At 36.4% G+C, this 23452-nt stretch overlaps 2 protein-coding genes and 1 long non-coding RNA gene across 5 annotated transcripts in view; 2 read left to right on the top strand and 1 right to left on the bottom strand.

The window, feature by feature from the left end:
- The window catches only part of LOC142637336 (uncharacterized), a 67871-nt gene extending 54709 nt beyond the window's left edge, over positions 1-13162 (top strand). The window contains exon 5 of the long non-coding RNA XR_012844608.1: positions 13110-13162. This is a non-coding gene — a long non-coding RNA (uncharacterized LOC142637336). The remainder of the gene's footprint in view (positions 1-13109) is intronic.
- A 2187-nt stretch (positions 13163-15349) lies between these two features.
- LOC142635112 (uncharacterized) lies at positions 15350-17585 on the bottom strand. The gene is made up of 4 exons (XM_075809325.1): positions 16813-17585; positions 16322-16659; positions 15917-16204; positions 15350-15366 (listed from the first exon to the last, which is right to left on the bottom strand). Exons 1-4 carry the CDS (start codon positions 17583-17585, stop codon positions 15350-15352), a joined length of 1416 nt encoding a protein of 471 aa, XP_075665440.1.
- A 2176-nt stretch (positions 17586-19761) lies between these two features.
- The window catches only part of LOC142634297 (uncharacterized), a 5970-nt gene continuing 2279 nt past the window's right edge, over positions 19762-23452 (top strand). The window contains exons 1-5 of one of the 3 annotated variants that reach the window (XM_075808592.1): positions 19836-20154; positions 20391-21091; positions 21574-21694; positions 21771-21906; positions 22013-22072. In XM_075808592.1, the coding sequence (XP_075664707.1) occupies positions 22056-22072 (17 nt within the window). In that variant the 5' untranslated portion in view covers positions 19836-20154; positions 20391-21091; positions 21574-21694; positions 21771-21906; positions 22013-22055. Of the gene's footprint in view, positions 20155-20390; positions 21092-21573; positions 21695-21770; positions 21907-22012; positions 22073-23452 lie in introns of all 3 variants that reach the window. The other 2 variants (XM_075808591.1, XM_075808590.1) reach the window with 2 other exon arrangements.

Raw genomic sequence — 23452 nt, 5'->3', positions numbered from 1 at the left:
GCAATATGGGACTAAAAGAAACCTAGGAAACATAAAAATGAAGATACCAATGTTCCAAGGGAAAAATGATCCAGAAGCATACTTGGAGTGGGAGAAGAAGGTGGAGTTATCTTTGAGTGCCACAACTACTCCGAGGAGAAAAAGGTAAAAGTCGCAGTCATTGAGTTTACTGACTATGCTATTATATGGTGGGATCAACTTGTGATGAACAAAAGGAGAAACCATGAAAGACCTATTGAGACTTGGGAGGAAATAAAGGCCATCATGAGGAGACGGTTTGTTCCTAGTCACTATTATAGGGACTTGAATAAGAAATTACAGACTCTTACTCAAGGCTATAGGAGCGTGGATGACTACCACAAGGAGATGGAAATTGCCATGATTTGGGCAAATGTAGAGGAGGATAGAGAAGCTACCATGGCAAGGTTTCTGAATGGGTTGAAACGGGACATTGCCAATGTGGTGGATTTCCACACTACGTCTAGTTGGAGAACATGGTGCACATGGCAATAAAGGTGGAACGATAGCTTAAAAGGAAAGGAACTCGGTCCTTTCAAAATCCGGGCTCCTCTGCTTCATGGATGTCAAATGGGAGGAAAGACGAAGGGGCTGTTTTCAAGTCCAAAACCGAGCCACCAAAAAGGAGAGATGAAGCTCACAGTGTCAACAAAGGTAAAAATAAATCTCAAACTCGTAATCGTGATATTAAGTATTTTCATTGTTTGGAAGTAGATCATATTGCCTCACAATGCCCAAATAAGAGGACCATGATCGCACGTATTGATGGAGAGGAGGAAATTGAAAGCGAGGAAAATTGCTAAATAATAAAACCTTAAATAAAAATTGATTTGGTATGAAATTAGAAGATCCAAAATACGAAAATTGCTAAAAAATGTTCTAAATAATAAAAGCCCTAAATTCAGGTAGATTTGGTCTGAAATAGCAGCTCCATAATAGAAAAAAAAACCTTCATTAACTGATATAGAGCTGGAAGTCAATCAGCCATTGATCCACGCCATAAATCACTCCCAATTAAGCCAGATCAGCCCTCAATAGCTTGAATTAAATTTATTACGCCTTCATCTTCCTTTGGGCCAAGCTTGTAATGTCCTTTGTTAGAATCAGCCAAAATCTCTTGAATCAGCCCATTAAGTGCTTCTTTGATATTCTTGGATCTTGCTCTTGTAATAGGCCCAACTTGATGCGAACCTCAATCGACATGCTTTGAGACCCAACAAAAATACTAGAATATTTACCCATGAAAGCTAAAATTCAGATTTATGATAGAAACCTTGACCCAACGTTTATAATCGAAACGCGGACCAAAGGTATAAGTTGACCTTGACCCAATGATTACAAAGAATCACGAACTAAAGGTATAAATTTTGAACGCCACAAGGAAGAAACCCTGATAAGTTCACAGTTCTTGAAGAAGCAAAAGAAGAGCAAAGCCTCACATTTCTGATTTTTATTCAATGATCTTATGAAAAACGTATACAGACTTTAGGGCCTATTTAAGGGCTCCATAAAACTTGACAGACAAAAAAATATATTCTAAAATAACTCCTAATTTATACCTAACCATATCAGGAATCAAATTTGACCTAAAAAGCATTAAATGCACCTAAAAACAAGAAAAATACCTAAAAAACGTTCTAAATAATAAAAGCTCCAAATTCAGGTAGATTTGGTCTAAAATAACAGTTTCAGAATAGGAAAATATCTCCATTAACTGATATAGAGCTGGAAAGTCAATCAGCCATTAATCCATGCCATAAATCACTCCCAATTAAGCTAGATCAGCCCTCAATAGCTTGAATTAAATTTATTACGTTTTCATCTTCCTTTGGGCCAAGCTTGGAATGTCCTGTGCTAGAATCAACCCAAATCTCTTGAATCAGCCCGTTAAGTGCTTCTTTAATCTTCTTGGATCTTGCTCTTGTAATAGGCCCAACTGGAACATGCAATGGATCCTTGAATGCTTGTTGATTCTCATCACAACTGGAACATGCAATGGATCCTTGAATGCAATGGATCAGATAATAAAACCATTACTCTTATACCGTTGACTCCAAGACAAGTGTATGAAGATCAAATGAAACTAAAAAGAGAGAATGACTTGAAGAAAAATTCTGAGATTGAGAGTTTAAAAAAAGATGATGAGAAAGAGAGTGAACAGAAAAAAGAGATTGAAAACATAAAAAAGAGTGAAAAGATAGTTGAGAGTGAAAAAAGAAGAAGAGAGAAACCAAACAAAGGAGTTTTTATGCTAAGGCGAGTGATGTCAAGAGTGCTTTTTATACAAACCAGCCTATATTTGTACTCTTGTACAAAGTGGCGTGTTTTAATACTAACGAACTTGACGAATCTTTGTCTAGTGTTGTTGTCTCTTTGTTGCAGGAATATGAGGTCGTGTTTCCTAACGATGTTCTTAGTGGATTGTCACCTATTAGAGGAATAGAGCATCCATTGCATGTTCCAGTTGTGATGAGAATCAACAAGCATTCAAGGATCCATTGCATGTTTCAGTTGGGCCTATTACAAGAGCAAGATCCAAGAAGATCCAAGATGCACTTAACGGGCTGATTCAAGAGATTTAGGCTGATTTTAACGCAGGATATTCCAAGCTTGGCCCAAAGAAAGATGAAAGTGTAGTAAATTTGATTCAAGCTATTTAGGGCTGATCTGGCTTAATTGGGAGTGATTTATGGCATGAATTAATGGCTGATTGACTTTCCAGCTCTGTATCAGTTAAGGCAGATTTTTTCCTATTTTGGATCTGCTAATTTCAGACCAAATCAACTTTTATTTAGGGTTTTATTATTTAGTACGTTTTTTAGGTATTTTCCTTGTTTTTAGGTGCATTTAATACTTTTTAGGTCAAACTTGATTCCTGATATGGTAAGGTATCAATTAGGAGTTATTTTAGAATATATTTTCTTGTCTGTCAAGTTTTGTGGAGTCCTTAAATAGGCCCTGAAGTCTGTAAACGTTTTTTAAGAATATTATTGAATAAAATTCAGAAAAGGTGAGGCTTTGCTCTCTTTTGGTTCTTCAAGAACTGTGAACTTATCAAGGATTCTTCCTTGTGGCGTTCAAACTTTATACCTTTGGTTCGTGATTCTTTATAATCATTGGGTCAAGGTCAACTTATACCTTTGGTTCGCGTTTCAATTATAAACGTTGGGTCAGGGTTTCTATCATAAATCTGATTTTTAGCTTTCCTGGGTTAAATATTCCAATATTTTTGTTGGGTCTCAAAGCGTGTCGATTGAGGTTCGCATCATGTCATCCTCGCTGCTCGAGGCAGGACTGGTTCCTGTCCTACTAGGGTGAAGTCCGTATCACATATTCTCGCTGAGGAGTCTGGCTCCAGGCCGAAAAGAATTAAAGGAGCTACTCCACCTGTCTTGGGCTTCTCGGATGAAGATAAGGTTGGGACCATTCAACCACAAGACGATGCCCTATTGATTACACTGAGGATAGGGGGCTATGATGTAAAAAGAGTGATGGTTGATCAAGGTAGTGGTGTTGATATTATGTACCCCGATATGTTTAAGGGGCTTAACTTAAAGTTCGAAGATCTTACAGCTTATGATTCACCACTAAGAAGTTTTGAAGGGAAGGCTGTTATACCGAAGGGACAAATTCACTTGCCTGTGCAGTCAGGTCTGGAAACAGTTGATGTGGATTTCATTGTGGTTGATGCTTATTCCCCATACACGGCCATCGTCGCAAGGCCATGGCTTCATGCTCTGGGTGCTGTTTCCTCGACTTTACATGTTAAGGTGAAGTTCCCATCGGGTGGACTGATTGAAGAAATTCTTGGGAGGCAATTAGTAGCAAGGCAATGCATATCGGCTGCAATATTGCATCCGGCCAAACCAGAGTCCTCGGCCTCTGCGGCGGAAGACTTATAGCAACTAACTTCTCTGGATGCGCCCAGTGTGGTAGTAGTAGAGGAAGCAAAATGATGCAAATCAAGGAGCTGGTCATGCTGATCCTACACGTGGAAATGAAGTTGAATTTGCACATGACCTTTTGTCACATCCTAGTGGCCCAATTACAAGACTTAGAGCCAAACGTTTCAAGGAAGCACTAAATGGGCTAGTCCAAGAGAATTGAGCTGATTCTGAAAAGACCAAGATGGGCTCAGATAATAATCAAAGTACTTGAAGAGGCAAATTAAAAAAACGTGGGAACTTGTTTTGGTTAATTTTTGTGCTTTTTTCAAAGCTGTAATTTTGACTTGCCTATTCTTGGAGGGTTTTTCCACGTATATAGATGGGTAGTACGAATTTTAAAAATCAATTTTTGGGTTTTCAGAAAAACTATTCTCCTTGTGAAGTCTTGTGTTCCTCTTGGTTCTTAAAAGAACTCTTGAACTTATCAAGTTAATGTTATGGCGTTCAAGCAACCAAACTTATCACCTTGATTCTTGAGAGTTTCTTAGGAATTCTTGGTGTGGCGTTTTCAATCCAACATAGTCTTGGTGTTTCATCTGATTAGATGACGGGTCAAGGCTCAACAAATCTTGTCTAACGATCTTGGGGTTCCAAACCATCATTGTTATCGGGTTTCATCACAATTGTTGGTGAAGTTCATATCACAACATGTGAAGAGTTAGAAAGATTTCTTATAGGTGATGATCCTGAAAAGTTCTTTTGGTGATTTTGGGGTATTTAACTTCTGAAACGATAAAAGCAAAATCCTCAAAACCTCAAAAATGACCACAATACCCCCGAAACCACTTAATGACACAATATAACTAGAAAATTTCTGTTATTTTGAAGGTTTCAAGTATTTTAGGCTCGTTTAAAAGTCTCAAGGTATTTAGAGGTGATGCGAACTCCAATCGACACACTTTGAGACCCAACAAAAATATTGTAATATTTGCCCAAGAAAGCTAAAATTCAGATTTTTTATAGAAACTCTGACCCAACGTTTATAATCGAAACGCAAATCAAAGGTATTAAATTTATTACGCCATTAATCCACGCTATAAATCACTCCTAATTAAGCCAGATCAGCCTTCAATTGCTTGGATTAAATTTATTATGCCTTCATATTTCTTTGGGCCAAGCTTGGAATGTCCTGCGTTAGAATCAGCCCAAATCTCTTGAATCAACCCATTAAGTGCTTCTTTGATCTTCTTGGATCTTGCTCTTGTAATAGGCCCAACTGGAACATCCAATGGATCCTTGAATGCTTGTTGATTCTCATCATTCCCCTTCTGATGCGAACCTCAATCGACACGCTTTAAGACCCAACAAAAATATTGGAATATTTTCCCAAGAAATATAAAATTCAGATTTTTGATAGAAACCCTGACCCAACGTTTATAATCGAAACGCGAATGAAAGGTATAAGTATTGTGAGGTGTAAAATGGCCCAAGTGGGCATATGGGCCTTTGGACTGTAGCAGGGAGGGCCAACTTGCTCCAGAATTGAACTTTACGAATTGGCCCATACGCCGAGGGTCCGAGGGTGCAGCCGAGGATGAGCTTCTCCTCGGACAAGCCCAAGAGAATTCAAAGCTTCATTATGAAGGTCAAAGCACAACTCTAGAAAGACTAATGGTTAAAGGGGGAAACCTTGAACCTTCTCGATGCACCAGTATTAAAGAAAATATCAAGAGCAAAGGCTGCCACCTCCGCATTAAAGACTCTGCATCTACCTTCCTGGCCGCATTAATGGGGAAGTGACCCCTGAACAGTAGGGCAGAAACTTCTAGTCAGAGCCCTAAAAGGCATCAGAAAAAGGGGTATTTAAGGGGGACGAATGCAAAAGAGAGGGGGATCTCTCTCTCGCTCACTCTCTCTCTCTAAAGAAAAAGAAAGGAAATTAAGGATTGTAACCTGTAAGAAAGAAAGAGAAATAATACAGAGTTGGTCTTCGGCTTACATCCGAGGAGGCCTATTTGCAATTAACAATTGTTATTCACAAGTGTTTGCAACTCTCAGGCTGTTGTCAAGTTCTCAGTACCTCTAACCTAGATTTCAAGCCCACACTCTACAAATTTTATTGTTTAAGGCTCATTGGGCCTGAGCCCATAATCTTCTTTGGGACCAGGTGCAATTGTGCACTTACAAGTATGACACCTTGACCCAATGATTATAATGAATCACAAACCAAAGGTATAAATTTTGAAAAACGTTTACAGACTTAAGGGCCTATTTAAGGGCTCCATAAAACTTGACAGACAAGAAAATATATTCTAAAATAACTCCTGATTAATACCTAACCATATCAGGAATCAAATTTGACCTATTCTTGGAGGGAACTTGTTTAGGTTAATTTTTATGCTATTTTTAAAGCTGTAATTATGACTTTGCCTATTTTTGGAGGGTTGTTTCAGGTATATAGATGGGTAGTACGAATTTTAAAAAATTAATTTTTTGTTTTTTCAGAAAATTATTCTCCTTGTGAGGTCTTGTGCTCCTCTTGATTCTTAAAAGAACTCTTAAACTTGTGGCGTTCAAACAACCAAACTTATCACCTTGATTCTTGAGAGTTTCTTAGGAATTCTTGGTGTGGCATTTTCAATCCATCGTAATCTTGGTTTTTCATCTGATTAGATGATGAGTCAAGGCTCAACAAATCTTGTCTACACGATCTTGGGGTTCCAAACCATCATTGTTATTGGGTTTCATCACAATTGTTGGTGGAGTTCATATCATTTCGGTATCAGGGCTTTGGTTCTAAGTTAAGGTTGACTATCTTTTATTTTCATTCTATTTCCTGTTCTTGACTCAAAAAAAAAAAAATTCTCAATCTTGTTCCTCACCTTATTCAAGTTCTTGACCTTTTTGATGAGTTTTGGTTGTTTCTCATTCTAAATTACTGCTGGATTATTTTGAATTAGTTTCTTAAAGTTCGATTAAGAACTAAAAAAGACACAAAAGAGTGGAAAAAGGCAAGAGTGTGTCCATAAGAGGGTAAAAGCCGTTTAGAGTGAAAACACGACTGCGAGTGATATAGGACACAATTTACTGTTTAATTATTGTAATTTGTTATTTTTGGTATTTTTATGTAAAAACGTTATTTTAGGTTTAGGTGATTTATTTGCAATTAATGCTTTTCAGGTCAAATTTGATTCCCGATATGGCAAGGTATCAATTAGGAGTTATTTTAGAATATATTTTCTTGTCTGTCAAGTTTTGTAGAGCCCTTAAATAGGCTCTTAAGTCTGTAAACGTTTATTGAATAGAAATAAAAAAGGTGAGGCTTTGCTCTTCTTTTGGTTCTTCAGGAACTGTGAACTTATCGAGGATTCTTCCTTGTGACGCTGAAACTTTATACCTTTGGTTTGTGATTCATTTATAATCATTGGGTCAAGGTCTGTTATACATTTGGTTCGCGTTTCACTTATAAACGTTGGGTCAGGGTTTCTATCAAAAATCTGAATTTTAGCTTTCTTGGGCAAATATTATAATATTGTTTGTTGGGTCTCAAAGCGTGTCGATTGAGGTCCGCATCATTTGGTATCAGAGCACAGGTTCTAAAATCAGTTTTCTATCCCTTTATCTTTTGTTTCCTATTATCATCCTATCTTCTTCCTTCTTATTTTTTTGACGTGCACTAGGTTAAAATCATACACCCACCACCAAAAAAAAAAGTGAAGAAAAAGAAGAGATGGTAATTATTGAGAGCATTTTGGAAGATTCAATTGAAGTCAAATATGAGGATGAGTCCACAACTCACAATCCTCAAGTCTCAGTTGATTTGTTGAAGATGACAATACAATATGTTGATTTTCTTGGAGTTGAAAATTTTAATTTTATTATCAACCCTTTGTTGATTGATGTTGCAAATAAATTGAAAGTAGATGAGAAGAAATTTTTTGCTACACTTTATGAAGGATTCAAGCTTCACAACCGGATCAAGTCATTAAAGCATTCAATGTATTTGTTTATTTGGAGCGGAAGATTTCAAATTTCAAAGATGAACTCGAGGACGAGTTTGTTTCAAGTGGAGGGGTCTAATGTAAGACACAATTTACTGTTTAATTATTGTAATTTGTTATTTTTGGTATTTTTATGTAAAAACGTTATTTTAGGTTTAGGTGATTTATTTTCATTTAATGCTTTTTAGGTCAAATTTGATTCATGATATGGTAAGGTATCAATTAGGAGTTATTTTGGAATATATTTTCTTGTCTGTCAAGTTTTATGGAACCCTTAAACCTCTTAAGTCTTTAAACGTTTTTCATATATTATTGAATAGAAATCAGAAAAGGTGAGGCTTTGCTCTTCTTTTGGTTCTTCGAGAACTGTGAACTTATCAAGGATTCTTCCTTGTGGCATTCAAACTTTATACCTTCGGTTCGTGATTTATTTATAATCACTGGGTTAAGGTTTGTTACTACCTTTGGTTTGCGTTTCACTTATAAACGTTGGGTCAGGATTTTTTCCTATTCTAAAGTCTTCCTTACACCAAAATGACCTATTAAACCACCTCCATGTGCTTCACGCACAAGCAACTCACGCATAGAACTATTAGGCACACAAAATCTATTCTCTCTAAACAAGTACCCATCTAGTCTATAGAATTTTCCAAATGCTACCTTCTCACCTGCCCCATACACACTAGCATCATTAGCATACAATTCATTAACATATTCAAATCCTAATAACTTTGCATTTAAAGTAGAGACAAGGGAATACCTTCTTGATAATGCATCAGCCAGAACATTTTCCTTACCTTGTTTGTATTTGATTACATAAGGGAAGATCTCAGTGAATTCCACCCACTTGGCATGTCTTCTATTTAACTTACCTTGTCCCTTCAGGTGCTTCAAGGACTCGTGGTCAGTATGTATGACAAATTCTTTTGGCCAAAGGTAGTGTTGCCAAGTCTCCAATGCTCTCACCAATGCATAAAGCTCCTTGTCATATGTTGGGTAGTTCAAAGCTGCCCCATTTAGCTTTTCACTAAAGTAGGCTATCTGCCGCTTCTCCTACATCAAAACAGCTCCAATACCTATTCCTAAGGCATCACACTCAATCTCAAAAGTTTTAGAAAAATCAGGTAATGCTAATAAAGGAGCACCACATAACCTTTCTTTAATTTCAATAAATGCACGATCTTGCTCACTACCCCATTTAAAACCAACAGATTTTTTAACAATTGTAGTGAGTGGTGCGGCTAGTGTACTGAAATCTTTGACAAATCAGCGATAAAAACTAGCCAAACCATGAAAACTTCTTACCTCAGTAACTGACTTAGGTGTGGGCCATTCCTTGATAACCTTCACCTTTTCCTCATCCACCTTAATTCCTTTCGCGCTAACAACATAACCCAGAAAGACAGCTTTGTTCATGCAAATGGAATATTTCTTTAAATTGGCATATAGTTTTTATTTTCTCAAAACAGCAAGCACACAATGTAAATGATCAATATGCTCATTTAATTTCTTGCTATACACCAAAATATCATCAAATTAGACCACAACAAATCTGCCTATAAACGCACGCAATACATGGTTCATTAACCTCATGAATGTACTTGGTGCATTAGTTAGACCGAAAGGCATTACCAACCACTCATACAATCCATATTTAGTTTTAAAGGCAACTTTCCATTCATCACCCTCTTTCATCCTAATTTGATGATATCCACTTTTCAAATCAATTTTTGTGAAAACACATGATCCATGCCATTCATCCAACATGTCATCTAGCCTAGGAATGGGATGTCTATACTTTACCGTAATGTTGTTGATAGCCCTGCAATCAACACACATTCTCCAAGTTCCATCCTTCTTAGGCACAAGCAGCACCGGCACCGTGCAGGGACTCATACTCTCTCTCACATGTCCCTTGGTCAGCAACTCCTCAACTTGCCTTTGAAATTCCTTTGTCTCCTCCGGATTACTTCTATAGGCTGGTCGGTTAGGAATTGTCGCACCTGGCACAAAATCAATTTGATGCTTTATTCCTCTAATAGGTGGCAATCCACTAGGAACATTGATGCAAACCTCAATCGACACGCTTTGAGACCCAACAAAAATATTGGAATACTTGCCCAAGAAAGCTAAAATTCAGATTTTTGATAGAAACCCTGACCCAACGTTTATAATTGAAACGCGAACCAAATGTATAAGTTGACCTTGACCCAATGATTATAAAGAATCACGAACTAAATGTATAAAGTTTGAACGCCACAAGGAAGAATCCCTGATAAGTTAACAGTTCTTGAAGAACCAAAAGAAGAGCAAAGACTCACCTTTTCTGATTTTTATTCAATAATATTATGAAAAACGTTTACAAACTTCAGAGCATATTTAAGGGCTCCATAAAACTTGACAGACAAGAAAATATATTCTAAAATAACTCATAATTGATACCTTACCATATTAAGAATCAAATTTGACCTAAAAAGTATTAAATGCACCTAAAAGCAACGAAAATACCTAAAAACGTACTAAATAATAAAACCCTAAATAAAAGTTGATTTGGTCTGAAATTAACAGATCCAAAATAGGAAAAAAATCTGCCTTAACTGATATAGAGCTAGAAAGTCAATCAGCCATTAATTCATGCCATAAATCACTCGCAATTAAGCTAGATCAGCCCTAAATAGCTTGAATTAAATTTATTACGTTTTCAGCTTCCTTTGGGCCAAGCTTGGAATGTCCTGCGTTAGAATCAGCCAAAATCTCTTGAATCAGCCCATTAAGTGCTTCTTTGATCTTTTTGGATCTTGCTCTTGTAATAGGCCCAATTGGAACATGCAATGGATCCTTAAATGCTTGTTGATTCTCATCAAACATTGTTAGGAAACACGTCCTCATATTCCTGCAACAAAGAGACAACAACACTAAGCAAAGATTCGTCAAGTTTGTTATTATTAAAACACACCTCTTTGTATAAGAGTACAAATATATGCTGGTTTGTATCAAAAGCACTCTTGACATCACTCGCCTTAGCATAAAAACTCCTCATTTTTTTTTCTCATTTTTTTCACCCTCAATTGTCTTTTCACTCTTTTTTATAATTTCACTCTCTTTTTTCTGTTCACTCTCTTTCTCATCATCTTTTTTTGAATTCTCAGTCTCACAATTTTCAAGTCATTCTCTCTTTTCAGTTTCACTTGATCTTCATACATTTGTCTTGGAGTCAACGGTACAAGAGTAATGGTTTTATTATCTTTAACAAAAGAATACATATTCTTGAACCCGTCATGATTGACCTTCATGTCAAATTGCCATGGCCTGCCCAATAAAATGTGACCCGCTTGCATTGGAACAGCATCACAAAGTACTTCATCCTTGTACCTCCCAATTGAAAAAGAAACCAGTACTTGTTTATTTACCTTAACCTCTCCACAATCATTCAACCACTGCAATTTATATGGTCTAGGGTGTTTCAAGGTAGGTAAATTCAATTTTTCAACTAAAGTAGTGCTAGCCACATTAGTACTGCTCCCGCCATCTATAGTCATACTACATACCTTATTGTTGACGTGACATCTAGTATGAAAAATGTTTGTTGTTCCATGTCATCCTCTTTGACTTGGGCACTTAAAGCACGCCTAGCCACAAGTGACTCACTCTCTACTGGATACTCCACTTCATCATCACAAGCATCTTCATGTGATGGAATCTGGTCATCATCTTCCTTACTTTCAGTTTCCACCTCTCCATCAATACGTACGATCATGGTCCTCTTATTTGGGCATTGTGAAGCAATATGACCTACTCCTAAATAACGAAAACACTTAATATCACGATTACGAGTTTGGGATTCATTTTTACCTTTGTTAACACTGCACCACACCACAATTAACACTACATCGGCCGAAGACCAGCACTTAACCCTGTGTTGGCAAAGGTTGCAAACTGTCTAGCTAACCGTTTAAAACCATTCTTACTTCATATAACAAATACTTCCTCAAAAATATAGTTTTCAATCATTCTTAACTTATACAGTTTCAAAACAATATACAAAAAATAATAAAATTCAAGTATGTATATAAAACATTGACAATGGTATAAGTTTTTGAAAACTTCACTTTTGCAATTATAAATATATATATATATATATATTACCAAAAATATATATAAATATACACGTCTCGAGAGATGTCATGTTCTGAAGTCCACTTACTTCTAGTTGTTAAACCAAGCTTCACCTCAACTGTCTGAATCAATAACAACTAGAACCTAAATAAGGACAAGACGACTCAATAAGAATGGATACACTAAGGCAGAAATAAAAATATAAATTTCACTCTTAAAATTCGTATCTCACTACTTATTTTGAAACCATAGCTAATTTAGTACTCAATTGCTTTATCAAGTACTCAAAAAAAGTAGATCTCTATGTTATTTAATTCTCCCAATACAAGTTGGCTTCCAAATAATCATATGCTTGTAGATCATATTAACCCAAAATAAATATATAGCATCCATTAAATCTCTAACCGTAGGACTTAGTATTCTATTGCATGTATTGACATATATTTAGGTATTTGAAACCATGCTATAGATTCCAGGTTCAATAAGTCAGCACCTGATGCGAACCTCAAACGATACGCTTTGAGACCCAACAAAAAATATTGGAATATTTGCCCAAGAAAGAAAAAATTTAGATTTTTGATAGAAACCCTAACCCAACGTTTATAATCGAAATGTGAACCAAAGGTATAACACCTTGACCCAATGATTATAATGAATCACGAACCGAAGGTATAAAGTTTGAACGCCATAAGGAAGAATCCCTGATAAGTTCACAGTTCTTGAAGAACCAAAAGAAGAGTAAAGCTTCACCTTTTCTGATTTTTATTCAATAATATATGAAAAACGTTTACAGACTTAAGTGCCTATTTAAGGGCTCCATAAAACTTGATAAACAAGAAAATATATTCTAAAATAACTCTTAATTGATACCTTACCATATCAGGAATCAAATTTGACCTAAAAAGCATTAAATGCACCTAAAATGAAGGAAATAAAATACATAAACCTAAAATAACGTTTTTAGGTTATTTACCTTAATCCTTGTACCTCCCAATTGAAAAGGAAACCAGTACTTGTTTATTTACCTTAACCTCTCCACAATCATTCAACCACTGCAACTTATATGGTCTAGGGTGTTTCAAGGTAGGTAAATTCAAATTTTCAACTAAAGTAGTGCTAGCCACATTAGTACAGCTCCCCTCATCTATAATCATACTACATACCTTGTTGTTGATGTGGCATCTAGTATGAAAAATGTTCTCCCTTTGTTGTTCCATGTCATCCTCTTTGACTTGGGCACTTAAAGCATGCCTAGCCACAAGTGACTCCCCCTCCACTGGATACTCCACTTCATCATTACAAGCATCCTCAAGTGATGGAATCTGGTCATCATCTTCCTCACTTTCAGTTTCCACCTTTCCATCAATACGTGCAATCATGGTCCTCTTATTTGGGCATTGTGAAGCAATATGACCTACTCCCAAATAACGAAAACACTTAATATCACGATTACGAGTTTGGGTTTCATTTTTACCTTTGTTGACACCGGGAGCTTCATCTCTCCGTTTTGGTGGTTCGGTTTTGGACTTGAAAACAATCCTTTCGTCCTTCCTCCCATTTGACCTCCATGAAGTAGAGGAGCTCGAATTTTGAAATGACCGAGTTCCTTTCCTTTTAAGCTGTCATTCCACCTTTATTGCCATGTGCACCATGTCCTCCAACTCCACGTAGTGCTGCAACTGCACCACGTTGGCAATGTCCCGACTCAGCCCATTTAGAAATCTTGCCATGGTAGCTTCTCTATCCTCCTCTACATTTGCCCGAATCATGGCAATCTCCATCTCCTTGTGGTAGTCATGCTCCTATTGCCTTGAGTAAGACTCTGTAATTTCTGATACAAGTCCCTATAGTAGTGACTAGGAACAAACCGCCTCCTCATGATGACCTTCATTTCCTCCCAAGTCTCAATAGGTCTCTCATGGTTTCTCCTTCTGTTCATCACAAGTTGATCCCACCATATAATAGCATAGTCAATAAACTCAATGACAGCGAGTTTTACCTTTTTCTCCTCGAAGTAGTTGTGGCACTCAAAGATTAACTCCAGCTTCTTCTCCCACTCCAAGTATGCTTCTGGATCATTTTTCCCTTGAAACGTTGGTATCTTCATTTTTATGTTTCCTAGGTTTCTATCAGTCCCATCTTGCCATCTTGGATCCCTTCGGAAACCTCTACCACGCCTTTCTCCCCTTGGCACAAACCTGCCCTCATTGTTCAAAGAAGCTTGATCTTCTTCATCTTCAAACTCATCCTCGTGGTAGTCATCAGAATCATCCATGTGCGCACGCCTTTCTTGCCTTCTAACATTAGGGCCTCTTTGGGGACGCTCCTCACGCAAAGTAGCAATAACAGTGTCTTGTCTATCCATCTGATCCCGAATCTCATTAACACCATGTTCATATGTTCAAATTGTTGTTGCATAGCCTAGAAAATGATGGACGACTCCTCCCCTCCTTCCTTATTTGATGTTTCGCCCCTAGAAGACATACTTTTGAAAATACAGAGAATTGTTAGAAATAATTCCTCACAACACTCCCTCACGTGTTTGCATTCAAATTATGTCACTCACACTCATGTTTCACTCTTAAAATGGCTTTTTCCCAATATTAGTCTCATACTCTCTTGCCTTTTTCCACTCGTAGCTTCCCCTTTTCAGTTTTGCAGTAAACTAATAAACTTGATCAAGAAATTCAACTTGTAGTGTAAAATAAAATACCAACGGCAAGAAAATGTGACAAAAACACTAAATCAAAGGACGAGGACAAAAGAAAACAATATTCAGGTTTGAGAGAACTGAAACTACAAACATTTTTTTTTTCTATTTTTTCTGATGTCTTTTTTTTGTGTTTTTTTTTCAATTTTTTTTTTTTGTTGGAGCTGGGTGCAAAATTTTAACCTAGTGCACGTCAAAAAAATAAGAATGATGAATAAGGAACACAAAAGGAACAAGATAGGATGATAACAGGAAACAAAAGATAAAGGGATAGAAATCTGATTTTAGAACCTGTGCTCTGACACTAAATGATGAGAACCTCAATCGACACGCTTTGAGACCCAACAAAAATATTGGAATATTTGCCTAGGAAAGTTAAAATTCATATTTTTAATAGAAACCCTGACCCAACCTTTATAAGTGAAACGTGAACCAAAGGTATAAGTAACAGACCTTGACCCAATGATTATAATTGAATCATGAACTGAAGGTATAAAGTTTGAACGCCACAAGGAAGAATCCTTGATAAGTTCACAGTTCCTGAAGAACCAAAAGAAGAGCAAAGCCTCACATTTTCTGATTTTTATTCAATAATCCTCTATTACAATGAGTGCGTGCTATTTATAAGGCATGACTGAAAAATAGAAAATATAAAGAATGTACTAAATAATAAAACCCTAAATAAAAGTTGATTTGGTCTAAAATTAGCAAATCCAAATAGGAAAATATAAAAAACGTTCTAAATAATAAAAGCCCTAAATTCAGGTGGATTTGGTCTGAAATAGCAGCTCCAGAATAGGAAAAAATCTCCATTAACTGATATAGAGCTAGAAAGTCAATTAGTCATTAATCCAAGTCATAAATCACTCCCAATTAAGCCAAATCAGCCTTAAATAGCTTGAATTAAATTTATTACGCCTTCATCTTCCTTTGGGCCAAGCTTGGAATGTCCTGCGTTAGACTCAGCCCAAATTTCTTGAATCAGCCCATTAAGTGCTTCTTTGGTCTTCTTGGATCTTGCTCTTGTAATAGACCCGACTAGAACATGCAATGGATCCTTAAATGCTTGTTGATTCTTATCATTAGTATAAATGCATTATAAAATAGCAGCAGGTGCCATTCCTTTAATTCCCTTAATTCAGCAGGTGCCATTCGATATGGGGCTTTAGAAATTGGGCTAGCACCTGGTAATAGGTCAATAGAGAACTCTATCTCCCTATCCGGTGGTAACCCTGACAAGTCTTCTGAAAACATATCTGGAAACTCTCTCACTACAAGAATGTCCTCTAGCTTCAATTCACCTTGTTGTGTGTCTCTCAGGGTGGCCAGATATCCTTTACACCCTTTCTTCATCATACGTCTAGCTTGTAAAGCTGAAATCACCTGTGGAGAAGTATATGCCCCACTTCCCACAAAATAGAACTCAATCTCACCAAGTACTTGGAAAATTACTTTCTTTCTATGACAATCAACTATGGCATAATGGGCAGCCAACCAATTCATCCCAAAGATTATGTCAAAATCCCCGCATCTCCAACAATGGTAGATTTGCTAGTAACTCTCTATCTGCTATTTTGACAACACAAGACCTGCAAAAACACTATTAGTAACTACTACACCCCTAACTAGGGTATCCACACATAATTCAGACTCCATAGGCTCAAATTTAAAATCATGTTTCTTTGCAAAATTAGTAGATTTGAAGGAGTGAGTGGCACCAGGATCAAACAATGCATAAACATAAGTTGTGGAAACTGGAATAATACCTGTTACCACAGCATTAGAAGTATTAGCATCCTGTTGAGTGAGTGCATAAACCCTTCCTTGGATCTTGGGCTTTTGGCTTGCTCCCTGATTCTGTCCTATTGTTAGTCTTGGAATGGTCTGACCCTCCTTCCGTTGGGGACACTCAACAATCTTGTGACCCCTTTGTCCACATGAGAAACATGCTTTAGTATTCTAGTGGCAATCCTTATTTGCATGAGGCCTATCACATCGAGAGCACTTTGGCAGTGCCTTGGTATCAGCACGTTGTGTTCCTTATATCGTGGCTTGAAAGCTAGAGCTTTGCTCTCCTTGCCTAAGCCTCTTCTTCTGCTTGTTATCTCTTTCTGTTTGAGCCTCATTAAGCCTCATCTCCACTAATAAAGCCTTTCTCACTACTGCCCTAAAGGTAGTCAACTCAAAGGGCACAACTCCTTGCTTGATTCGGAACCTTAATCCATCTTTAAACCTTTGAGCCTTAGTTTCTTCGTCCACCACCATTGTTGGTGTAAATTTGGCTAACCTGGAAAATTCTGATTCATACTGAGCAACTGTTATGTTACCTTGTGTCAGCTTGATAAACTCTTTTTCCTTCTGAAAACGGATGCTCTTAGGAAAATATTTCTCATAGAAGACAGACTTAAATAGCTCACAAGTCCAAGGCTCAGTCTCTTGGCCACGTTTGTCTTCTTCTAGCCGCCACCAGTCATAAGCATCTCCACTCAACATATAGGCTGCATAAGTCACTTTCTCACCCTCAGAGCATTCAAGAACTCTGAATATTTTCTCCATCTCAATGGTCCATCTTTCTCCTTCCATAGGCTCAGTAGTCCTCTCAAAAGTTAGAGGAGACAACCTCTTGAATTCAATCATCCCACCATGATGACCTTGACGTTGCTCCATCATCCTAGCCAGGTTATCTCCAGTAGTGACTTGTTGTTGGACTACTCCAACCAAGGTCTGCATCATTTGGATCATCTCTGGTGGTTGGCCTTGGTCGTTCCTAAACTCTCGGTTCCCATCTTGCTGATTCCTACCGTTGCCAGAGTTGTTGGGAGTGTTCCTAGTGTTTTTGCTGTAAGGTGGCATCCTAACCTCTGTTCATTATGCACATGACAAACCAACATGTTATCAAATTTTTAATAATAAAAAAAGAAAATAGATCTGAAACTCATTTAGTGTATATATCATACAACGTATCCCCAAATGCCTAATTTCTACCCCTCTCACCATTTAGTTTCATAAATCAATACCTAAGGATCTAACCTAGAGCTCTGATACCATAAATATTGTCACGCCCTCAACCCAAGTAAGAGCTAGGCACGTGACAACAGCCACACACTTATAAAGTTTACACCCTACAAGTGTGTAAGGCCCTCTTAACAATTAAAGAATTATCCTCAAAGAAAATTTCATCAATAAATTTAAGAATATCCTCAACAATGCAATTCTCAAAAGATCTCCAAATAATAATTTTCCAACATCAAAATAAAAATAACTAAATCCTTTAAATCTAAAGGTCTACACAAATGGTAATCTTAAACATAAAAGTTCAAATCTTATTCCGTTGAATTCCTAAACTTCACTCATGCGCACATCCTAGCGGAAGCCCAAACATATGCTACTCTTCTTGATCAAAATCTAAAAGGAGAAAGAGGGGGTGGGGGGGGGGTGAGTTGACAACTCAATAAGTAACCAAAATCTTAATAAGTTCTATTCAACAATAAATCTGTAAAGTAATAAGATGTAATATACAATGGGTTTTCAAAAATAACTAAAGAAGGTTCATAGTCTTAAAATATTACGTTGCAAATAGATCACATAATTTAATCTCACATTTATATCATAGATGGTTTAGAAAGTAATCAGTTTTCCATAAATCAAAAGCTATAACTTACAATACGTTCCAAAAATACATAAACAGTTTTAATGACTCAAATAGTCAAATATTCAAATGTAATTTATATTCTTAACAATCTTATGACTATGGTCACGCTATATCCCCGTGACTGGGCATCAGAGTACCAATGAATAACCCTCATTGGTTTGAGTATCAAAATGCTAATGAATAATCCCTATTGGCTGGGTATTAGAGTATCAATAAATAACCCCCGTTGGTTTGGGTATCAGAGTACTAATAAATAACCCCCATTGGTCGAGTATCAGAGTATCAATGAATAACCCCCATTGGTTTGGGTATTAGAATCAATTCATAGTCAGATTGTCCATAATTATATGTATGAAATCATAGTTTCTAACAAAATATATCTTATTCAAATACATATATATAATCATATATTCAATATTCAAATATATTTGTGATATTTCTATATTCTTTACTTTAAATTAATATAGCTAAAAAAACAATAAAATAAAATAAATCTTATATTCAATCCTCATATATATGTTTGTGAAAATTTTTTATTCTTTACTTTAAATCAGTATAGCTAAAAAAATTAAATAAAATACATCATATATTCAGTAATCAGATATATTTATGATAATTCTTTACTTGAAATCAGTAATACAATAGAAATAAAATTGTAACGACTGTAAACAATTTTCAGTAGTTATAATACGCAAAATAAAACCAATTAGGATAAGGTTACTTATCTCAGTTAACTCAGCACAAGAACTTCTCCCTAACACTTTTTTTTTAAAATCCTTATATATCACCTCAATTGTGCAGTCAAGCCTTCTCTACTTGAGTATTTTGACTAGTCTCCTCCCTCAAAACATCTGTCAATATACGCTGACTTAAATTAGACTATATAAAACTAGGGATTCAACCTTATTTTCTAAAAAACCCCTTAGTAATATTAATTATACGCTGACTTACATTAATATATTCAACATTTGGATATGATCATTTAATCAAAGCTCATATTATCTTTATAATTAACTTTCTACATTGTGTAATAACAATGAGTATTATCGTGGAAATAATAGTTTTGCTATATTTTTCACTATAAAAAAATTGGCAAGTTTTTATTGGTTGTTACATGAATTTATAACTGAAATTATTTTATTATCTATTATTTAGTATAACTTATTATTTGAATAGGTATAACAAAATGAATATTTAAACTGTAGAAGGTTATAGAATAAAGTGGAATTTCAAATAACTCATCGTTAAATTAAAATTTTTTAAAATTCTTTTGATTATAACACAATTTTTTGTAAGAAGAACAAACTATGGGTTTTCAATAATAAAAAAAGGAAGAAAAAAAAAGTATAAATATGAGTGGCCCACTGCCATACTGCCATTCCAAGTTCCAATGACTCTCTCTCATACTCCATTCTCTCGCTCTCTCTCTGAGTCTCTATCTCTGTTTTCTTTCAAAACCATGAATAGCCCTCCGTTAGGCTTAGGGTTAGGGTTTTCGATTCTCGGTGCTCTCCCTGAAAAACCCCATTCTCTCTCTGTCAGTCCGTGTCTTTCTCTCTCTAATGGCTTGCCCTTTGGGTGATGGAGCAGAAGACAACGGCGACGTTTCGACGCTCATTGAAAGAGTCGTGAAGGTCGACCCTAGAGTGGCGGCGGAGGAAGAAGAATAATATGGAGGCGGAGAAACGTTGGATATGGATTCCATCAACGACAACAACACCAACATCATGGTCGATATGAGAGCGGAGCGTATTGTGCTCCCTGAACATGGTGATTGTTTCTTTCCGATCCTGTTATTTCTTTTTGTTTCTGGGTTTTCCTTTGTGTTTTTTTTTTTTGGGTTGAGTTTTCTTGTTCCTTTTGGTTGCTGAGAAATTAGAACGAAGTAATGGGTAATGGAAAGAAAGAAAAACTGGGGTGATATTTGTGCCGAATATTGTTCTTGGTTTTGTGAGTTTGTGTTTTGTTATTGTTAATCTCATTGATTTTTAATCCGGTAAATACAGCACCAACAATTGAGGGGCTGATGGATATCAGCGTAACAATGGATGGCGGAATGGTTATCAATGGAGTAACAGGGGATTTGATGGCTATCAACCAAATAATGGAGGGGGTAATGGTTATAATGGAGGGACTGATGGATATCGGAGTAACAATGGAGGACGAAATGGTTATCAACAGAGTAACAGGGTATCCGATGGCTATCAGCCCAATAATGGAGGGGGTAGTGGTTATAATGGAGGGGCTGATGGATATCAGAGTAACAATGGAGGGCGGAATGGTTATCACCGGAGTAACAGGGGATCCGATGGCTATCAGCCCAATAATGATGGGGGTAGTGGTTATAACGGGAACAGTGGAGGGGAAAATAGTTTCCAGAGGACTGTGGGAGCTGATGCTGTAAATGCAGTAGGGGATGGTTGGGAGGTGCAGGGGTGTGTGTGTGTCTGTGGAGGCAGAGGGAGAGGGGGAGGTAGGGGAAGAGGCCGTGGTAGAGGGAGGGGATTTAATGAAGGTCACAGGTTTGGAAGTGAGAACCAAGATTTTGTGAACAGTTATCCATCTGAGAAGCCAGGCCAGGATACAAATGGTGGTGGCAGTGTGGAACAGAATGAGTTTTAGGGTAAAGTTTGCGAAAGTGAGGCTCAATCTGATGAGAGACCTAGAAATGTGAATTGGAGCACTGGTGGTGGTAGAAGGGGTAATGGTATATCTGTTCTTTCTACAAATGACTATTAGTGTATCTGTAATTCTTTTTTCTGTGTTTGTTCATCATTCTTATTTTTAATCTTGTTGCTTGGCCAGTTTAAATTTGTTGTTTGTACTGTATTTTAAGGAGCTTCTCTATTTGACCTTGCCTTTTCAATGTGATATTTACTTTTGTAAACTATGATATCAATTTTCATAACTGGAAATTTTTTTTTTTTTTTGACAGTGAGCTATATATCATGTTAAAAATGCTTAACAATTTACAGGGATGGTTATAAATTCAGACATAAGATTTATACGGTGGAAAGATATAAAAATCATAACTTAAATCAAAGTATTGGCTGATATGCTTTAGGATTGTGAGTGGTTGAAGTTTTCCGAGGCAGGAAGCCATTGCCAGGTCCAGCTGAATTGCTTAATTGATATGTAGACTTTTATATTCTGATTTTTATTTATTTCTTTTATTCTTGTATATAATAGGGATATTCCTGTGACTACTGAAGAACCTAAAGATGCAGAGCACGAACAAGGGAAGCTTAAAGCTCAAGATAATTCTGAAAATAAGGCCAAAGATGCTGCTGATGATGATGAAGAAGAGAAGGTAAGGATATCATTCATTTCAAATTGTTATTATATTGTCAATTGAAAGTTAAATGGATCTTTTGGTTTTCTTACAGAATATGACACTTGAAAAATGCGAGAAGGTGTGCTTTGAGAACCGTGTAGGCAAAGGTCACTCTTGATAAGGATTTTGAGTCAATGCAACTTGTTAAGAAAAAGAAAAAGATGACAGCCTTGTTATCAAACCGATGGGTAAACTAGTTTGTATTTTTTTTTTTTTTTTTTTTTTTTTTTTCTTTATCATTAGTTGTATGTTATATTTGAATGGTTTCATGTTGCTTTTCTAATGTTAATCCAGCAGTCTTTGGAGAAGCTTAAGAAGAAAAACAGCCTTGAAAAAGATGAAAAAGCTCATAAGGTAACTTATGACATTCCCTTCAATGCAATGTGCTTAGTTCCCTTACTTTTTTTCTAGATCTCTTTATTTCTGCGATAATTGTTTTTGGCTGATATATACGTGTTTACATACCAAGAAAGCATTGCCACCTTGTTATTTTCTGTCTAACGTTTTCTATTAACCATATTAAATCAGTTCCTTACGTTGGTTAGTAAATCTGTCCCTAATTTAACTATATCTGAATCTGTCCCTATATATATATATATATATATATATATGTTATAGGGAAAGCGTTTTGTAGCCAACATGCACATCTACATGAAAAAATTGTTTAGTCCATGGCCTGCCCAATAAAATGTGACTCGCTTGCATTGGAACAACATCACAAAGTACTTCATCCTTGTACCTCCCAATTGAAAAAGAAACCAGTACTTGCTTATTTACCTTAACTTCTCCACAATCATTCAACCACTGCAACTTATGTGGTCTAGGGTGTTTCAATGTAGGTAAATTCAAATTTTCAACTAAAGTAGTACTAGCCACATTAGTAGAGCTCCCCCCATCTATAATCATACTACATACTGATGAGAATCAACAAGCATTCAAGGATCCATTGCATGTTCCTGTTGGGCCTATTACAAGATCAAGATCCAAGAAGATCAAAGAAGCACTTAATGGGCTAATTCAAGAGATTTGAGCTGATTCTAACGCAGGACATTCCAAGCTTGGCCCAAAGGAAGCTGAAAATGTAATAAATTTAATTCAAGCTATTTAGGGCTGCTCTGCCTTAATTGCGAGTGATTTATGGCTTGAATTAATGGCTGATTGACTTTCCAGCTCTATATCAGTTAGGACTGATTTTTTTCTATTTTGGATCTGCTAATTTCAGCCCAAATCAACTTTTATTTAGGGTTTTATTATTTAGTACGTTTTTTAGGTATTTTCCTTGTTTTTAGGTGCATTTAATGCTTTTTAGGTCAAATTTGATTTCTGATATGGTAAGGTATCAATTAGGAGTTATTTTAGAATATATTTTCTTGTCTGTCAAGTTTTATGGAGCCCTTAAATAGGCCCTGAAATTTGTAAACGTTTTTTAAAAATATTATTGAATAAAAATCAGAAAAGGTGAGGCATTGCTCTCTTTTGGTTCTTCAAGAACTGTGAACTTATCAAGGATTCTTCCTTGTGGCGTTCAAACTATATACCTTTGGTTCGTGATTCTTTATAATCATTGGGTCAAGGTCAACTTATACCTTTGGTTCGCGTTTCGATTATAAACGTTAGGTCAGGGTTTCTATCATAAATCTGATTTTTAGCTTTCCTGGGTTAAATATTCCAATATTTTTTTTGGGTCTCAAAGCGTGTCGATTGAGGTTCGCATAATTTGGTATCAGAGTCAGG

The sequence above is a fragment of the Castanea sativa genome, chromosome 5 (assembly GCF_040712315.1).
Source record: "Castanea sativa cultivar Marrone di Chiusa Pesio chromosome 5, ASM4071231v1".
Lineage (NCBI taxonomy): Eukaryota > Viridiplantae > Streptophyta > Magnoliopsida > Fagales > Fagaceae > Castanea > Castanea sativa.
This window is presented reverse-complemented; position numbering and strand designations above follow the sequence as displayed.